Source organism: Anarrhichthys ocellatus, unplaced genomic scaffold (assembly GCF_004355925.1).
Source record: "Anarrhichthys ocellatus isolate YVR2014 unplaced genomic scaffold, GSC_Weel_1.0 scaffold93, whole genome shotgun sequence".
Lineage (NCBI taxonomy): Eukaryota > Metazoa > Chordata > Actinopteri > Perciformes > Anarhichadidae > Anarrhichthys > Anarrhichthys ocellatus.
The window spans coordinates 314738-321171 of record NW_022280123.1 but is presented as its reverse complement, the minus strand read 5'-3'; the positions used below and the strand labels follow the sequence as shown (position 1 = coordinate 321171).

General features: G+C 47.5%; 1 protein-coding gene across 1 annotated transcript; it reads left to right on the top strand.

The window, feature by feature from the left end:
* Positions 1-11: 11 nt before the first annotated feature.
* On the top strand, positions 12-6428 carry pskh1 (protein serine kinase H1). Its single transcript, XM_031875712.1, has 3 exons — positions 12-772; positions 2033-2944; positions 5659-6428. The coding sequence occupies exons 1-3, from the start codon at positions 704-706 to the stop codon at positions 5974-5976; spliced, it is 1299 nt and encodes a 432-aa protein (XP_031731572.1). The 5' UTR covers positions 12-703; the 3' UTR covers positions 5977-6428.
* Positions 6429-6434: the final 6 nt, after the last annotated feature.

The following is a 6434-nucleotide window of genomic DNA, read 5'->3' as shown; positions in this document are numbered from 1 at the left end:
CCCCCCCCCCCCCCCCCCCCCCCCCCCAATGGATCCGAGCATAGTTGATGATCTTATTTTCTCTGAAAGTTCTGCCTGAATATTTTTCTCCTAAAGCGACCGCACTTAAAACCTGTTTTAGAGAACCTCTCTCTCTCCCCCACCCCGATCAATCTTCTTTTTTTTTGTCCCGTGAGCATCCCACGCTAGCTGTACTCAGGCAGTTTCCTCTTCAACATAGTACCATCTGAGATGGGGCCCTGGTAGGTTCTTCCAGGGGCTCGAGGGACCCCCCACAACCCCGCCCACACACGCTGCCTGCCGACCGTGCAGCCGGTCTGTCTGTCTGTCTGTCTCTCTCTGTGTGTGTGTGTGTGTGTGTGTGTGGGCGTGCGCGTGCGCGAGAGACCCACCGGCACAGGCCTGTAAAAGAATACCGCACCAAAAAGCACAACCAGTGATACGGTACTTGCTGATGGAGCCGAGGTGCACACCTCGCCGCCAATAATAAATTCATGAACTCTTGGACTTTTTAAACTGGATGATGCCGGCTCATTTGGGGACTTGAGTGTGTGTAATCGGCTTTATTCATGAGCCCTCTGTCTGAGTGTGGGTACGGCCTGGATGTTGGAGGCCCTGAGTGTGTTGGATCGGCTGTTGCGGTGATGAGGCAGGTCTCCTGGTGGCCTGTGTGGCTGGCTGGGCAGTGGCCCAAGGTGATGTGATGGGGTGCAGGAACAGCAAGGTCCTCCCTGAGCCTCCAGGGGATGTTCAGTTGGACCTGGTCAAAAAGGTCAGTGGGACAACGTTGCTAGTACTGGTAATACCACTGATACCACCAATACTGCTTTATACACTACCATCATTATTACTATTGATAGCACAAACTTTATAGGGCTGTGATTATCTACCGAATAGTTTTTTCTACCGTCTGTCTTGTTTTGTCCAAAACCCCCAAAAGTATTCAGTTTAAGAAAAGCGGCAATATGTTTGTGAAGCTGAAACTATAAAATGATTGGCTTCTTTATTTATTAAATGACTCAAACAATTTGCTGAAGATTTTTTTTTTCTGTCAATACAATATACAGGCAAATCTGATTATAACATTGTTAGAATATTCTGATGGCGTTATGGGTTTTATGTTGAAAAATGGAACAAACCCATTTGTTGCCCGAATATCAGAAAATGTTGAAATTGACAAGTCGACCAACAGACATTAATCCGAAAATAGTTTGATAATTGTATAATTATATCTTCCATGATATTAACTTGAAGATATTTGGGTTCTTGACTGTTCCTTGGAGTATGTCATTTTGGGATTTGGGAAATTATGACTTTTTTTTGTATTTTCTCAATCAAGAAATGTATCAAAACATTAATTAATAATATAAATAATTGTTATTTTCAGCCTTACAACACACGCACGCCTTTATTAGGGATTCATCTTTAAAGGGACAGTTCACCCCAAAACCAAAAATCCATATTTTTCCTCTTAATTGTAGTGCTCTTTATCATTCTAGATTGTTTTGGTGCGAGTTGCCTCGTTCTGCCTTCTCTCCGATATAATAGAAATATACGACACTAGGTTAGAGGTCCTCAAAGCCCAAAAAATAAATGTCAAAAATCATCACCCAGTTACTTAACAAACATCCACAGACCTCTTTGTACTGGAAAGAGACATCGCTGTTGAGATTTTCAAATACATTTTTTTCTCACAACAAAACAATCTAGGCTGATAAATATCACTACAGGTAAAGGGAAAACTATGTATTTTTGATTGTGGGGTGAACTGTCCCTTTAACTAAAGACTAACTTTTAAAGCTGGACTGTTTAATAGTTCACTAATTTGATGTTAGTGATCCGTATCAAGATCCTTCATTTATGTAAAAGATAATGACGATCACCCAAATGTTGATCAGTCCCAGCCTCAGAAATCTAATATCGTTCGGACTTAACTAATTATAGACTAAGAATCTGTACATCAATGTCTTTACAATTAGTTCATTTCATATTTTCTCTGCTCTGTGACTAACTATGCTCCTGTATTCTTCAGGTCGATCCTCAGACAGATATCTATAAACACTTCATACGAGGGGATGGCACTAGGAGCAAGATGGGTGGGGCCGGTGGAGGGGGAGGTGACAAGGCTGACTCCACCTCCCCGTTTCAGGCCCAGGCCCAAGCGGCCACTCCCACCGCTTCCACCCAGCCCCCCAAGGACCCGTCCGATCTGTCGGACCCTCAGCGGAAGAAGGTGGCGAAATATCGAGCCAAGTTCGACCCACGGGTCACGGCCAAGTACGACATCAAGGCCCTGATCGGCCGCGGGAGTTTCAGCCGGGTCGTCCGCGTGGAGCACAAGAGCACGCGGCAGCCGTACGCCATCAAGATGATCGAGACCCGCTACCGGGAGGGGAGGGAGGTGTGCGAGTCCGAGCTGTGCGTCCTGCGGCGCGTCCGCCACACCAATATCATCCAGCTGATGGAGGTCTTCGAGACGGCGGAGCGCGTCTACATGGTGATGGAGCTGGCCACCGGAGGGGAGCTCTTCGACCGCATCATCGCCCGCGGCTCCTTCACCGAGCGGGACGCCACGCGCGTGCTGCAGATGGTGCTGGACGGCGTCAAGTACCTCCACACTCTGGGGATCACCCACCGGGACCTGAAGCCGGAGAACCTGCTCTACTACCACCCCGGGTCCGACTCCAAGATCATCATCACCGACTTCGGTCTGGCCAGTAGCAGGAAGAAGGGAGACGAGTGTCTGATGAAGACCACCTGCGGCACGCCGGAGTACATCGCCCCCGAGATCCTGGTGAGGAAGCCCTACACCAACGCTGTGGACATGTGGGCGCTGGGGGTGATCTCCTACATCCTGCTGAGTGGAACCATGCCCTTCGAGGACGACAACCGCATGAGGCTCTACCGGCAGATCCTCAAGGGGAAGTACAGCTTCTCTGGAGAGGTGAGGAGCTATAACTGTTGCACACGCTCTCTATCTCGCTCTCTGTCTCACAAGCACGCAGACTTCACCCATATTTGGAATACATTCCTCACTCCGCATGAGGCCTTGTAAACAGATTTCCGAGAAGTCAGCTTGTCCTGCCGAGGTGACATGGTTCATCTCGCGCACACATATTTTCTAACTCTCCTCTCGAATCATCTCACGGCTCACGTCCATACCCGTCTCATGTTCCCTTTACCTTCTTACCTTGGTATGCGTGCGTGTGTGTGCGTGTGTGCGTGCGTGCGTGCGTGCGTGCGTGCGTGCGTGCCCGCCCGCCTGCCCGCGTGCCCGCCCGATCTGTGTATCTAGTTGTAAGAATGCTGAGTGGTCCGTTCCTTTCTTTCGCGGCATGGGATGTTTATGTTGCCAGTGAGCTTTACAAAAAGGGGCCCCTTGGTTAATGTTAGCCCCACAAACAGCCACTCCAGCGCGAATAATAGCTGAGTAGTTTTGTAATATTTAATGAGCAGCGGTTGAATCTTCTCGGGTTCTCTTGGAATGCGTCCAGAGTTGAACTTCGCAAGTGTCCGACAGGCAAGACGAGGTTTGAAATCACTTGAGGGGGGGGGGGGGGGCTATATTTTCGCTGAGGTTTGCAGATAGTATAGCAGAGCTGCTGGATGAGGTCTAGGTGTGTACAGCAAGTCAGTGAGAGGACCTTTCACTGGAATCAACCCTTACGCATTCCTACGGTGGTATAGTGGTTGTTGAGTCGATAGTGTGGTCTCAGTAACATCAAAGACTTCAGGTTTAAAAAAAGGAAAATGAGATCTATTTTCTGTCAACAGACTAGGGCCTAAAATTGATATTTCCTTAAAAAGATAATTCTTGGCATTTCTGTTTGACATGGGAGAGAAGGCAACATGATGTAACTCACAAGGACACGCAAAAGCCAAGTTCAAGCAATAAGCCAAGATACTGTGACACGCAACGCCCTGAAATATTAGCATCCATATGGACTCTTGTTTCAGGACACCTGGTGAATGGAAGTCCAATAATCGCTCTTCTTTTACCTCTGGCGTTGGTCTCCACCAACTTCTGAGGGAAATATCTGGCTCTATTGCAGCGAAATGCTCCGCTATGTTCACCTGCTAGTCGCTAACTTAGCCTGTGTGTTGATTGGTGCCGAGCAGGAAGTGTACAGTTGGGTTCATCCGACCTCTTTCACTGAGAACAGCGGCTGAAGAAAAGCGCTATGCGAGCGGTGAGACTGGAACAAGAACAGTGAAGTAGTGGGCCGTAAACCAAAACAATGAGCTGAAAGACGCTCAAATGCAACGTAGAACTGAGGGGAACTGCAGATTTGGGTGATAATCCTGTGTTTTTTCACATTACATTATGTAGACCCATTGTTATGATACAAAAAGTGATTAGAGCAGCTTTAAATGTACCCTATGGAGTTTTCTTTTAATCAAGGTTATGTTTACATTTTCACCGAACTGCATTGTGTCATCCTTGAGTCCTGAGAAACGTGTCATGCATTGCAATTTCATATTCATATTTTAGATCCTGCATTGTTTACATGCTTGTTTGCTAGCTTGCAAATTTCTTCCTTAACTTTTGTTGTTTTTTTGGCTAGTTTTTATTGATACATTACAGCCAGCAACAGTTTATTAGTGGGAAAGCATGTGCGTTGTGGTGCGCGTAGTACAAACAAAACAGGAACCCACTCATAGAAACATTGTTCCATGGCTTTAAACGCCACTCAGACATCGATAACTGAGAACTGTATGGCAGAGAGGCCTAAGACCCATAGTTATGAAAACCCTGTTCTGAGGGTAAATGAGAGGTGGAGCTGTGGTCGGGCGGACCTGAATGCACTTCCCTTGGGGACATGTGTCTTTACAGCTGCGATAAATAACGTTCACATTTAGAGCCGCGGTCCAAGAACTAATCACAGCCTGGACGTTTGCTGCAGGTGGTGGAGAAGTGTAAGTTTGAGGCATATATACAGTATGTGTCATGTATCTTTAGCCAACACTGTTGATTTACCTGCTGTGTGAAGGGGGGGTGGGGGGGTTAGTTGTCTACTGAGAGACTGAAAACACAGCTGGTTGCCAAGCACGACATCATGTACAAACCGTGTGTGGGGGGGGGGGGGGGATATTTCCGAATCCTGTCTAAGCAGGGGGTAGAGCGTGACTCACTACCAGTCACTCATACTAAATAGAGTCCAGTAGACGGTAGTTGTCGACATTTTGAGAACATTTGCTTTAAAATATATCTTATGTAGGACTACATTTTGGAAACATGAAATCGTGCTCCGGGCAAAATCGTATCCAATCAATAAAGTAGAGGTACTTTAAAATTAAAATCGGCTGTTATTGAGTCTGATGATACGAAAAGACTCCTTATCATGTTGAGTGGAATAAATCAAACGCCTCTTCTTTAGTTCACAGCTGAACTAAGCAGCTGTATCTCTCTGCTGCCCTCTTTTGTCCAGTGGACAAAACTGCACTGATGCCAAACTAAGTACACTGCACATTCTTACACAATATAAGAAAGTCCCCCTCCACTCGAAAATATAGTTTTTTAAATTTCTTTATATGACCTACATGTCTGGAGGGAACCTTTGAAACACTCAGGACAGATTCATAAGATCCCGTACTAGATATTTAGCGTGCTGGCATTCAAAGTTTTGTTTTGTCTCACATCTGTCTTCCCGTCTCCAGCCGTGGCCCAGCGTGTCCAACCTGGCCAAAGACTTCGTGGAGCGCATCCTGACGGTGGACCCCAGCGAGCGGCTCACGGCGGGCCAGGCCATCAAGCACCCGTGGGTGGTCAGCATGGCCGCCTCCTCCTCCATGAAGAACCTGCAGCGCTGCATCTCTCAGAACCTCCTGAAGCGGGCGTCGTCGCGCTGCCACAGCACCAAGTCAGCGCAGTCCACCCGCTCCAGCCGCTCCACCAAGTCCAACAAGGCCCGGCGGGTGCGAGAGAAGGAGCTGCGCGAACTGAACCGCCGCTATCAGCAGCAGTACAACGGCTGAAGACGGGGACGGACAGCGAACCTTTGCGATAGCTTCCACCCTTCGAAGATGCTGCCAGGTGTTGAGAGGCCAAAGTGGCTTCGAGTCCCAAATAATTACCCTATAAACAATAAAAAAAAATGACTTAAAAGACCAAAACAGTTGAGTTTCTGTGGCAGCGTGTGTCCTGATGAGGACAGACGAGGACACGCCAGTCATGTTTTGAACTCCCGTGGGTGACATCATCTCTCCGTCCGTTCCTGCACCTCTTCTTTTTTTTTTTTTTCCTGGCCGGATGGTGCCACTTCCACTCCTTTCGCTTTTTGTCCTTCCGACCCCTGTGTCTCTACATATTTATTTATTATTGTTGACATGATTACGAGTCTCTATTCAAACGGTCACTGGATAATGACCTTCCGCGAGGATCTGTTGAACAGAGTTCTGGGTACTGAAGTTTCTGAGAACAATGGGATACTTTT

What these genes read in the sequence shown, in the direction of transcription:
- pskh1 (XM_031875712.1), top strand. Translation starts at nt 704, where the DNA reads ATGGGGTGCAGGAACAGCAAGGTCCTCCCTGAGCCTCCAGGGGATGTT. An exon ending in AGTTGGACCTGGTCAAAAAG is followed by an intron (nt 773 to 2,032) that starts GTCAGTGGGACA and finishes TGTATTCTTCAG; the next exon opens with GTCGATCCTCAGACAGATAT. An exon ending in AGTACAGCTTCTCTGGAGAG is followed by an intron (nt 2,945 to 5,658) that starts GTGAGGAGCTAT and finishes TCCCGTCTCCAG; the next exon opens with CCGTGGCCCAGCGTGTCCAA.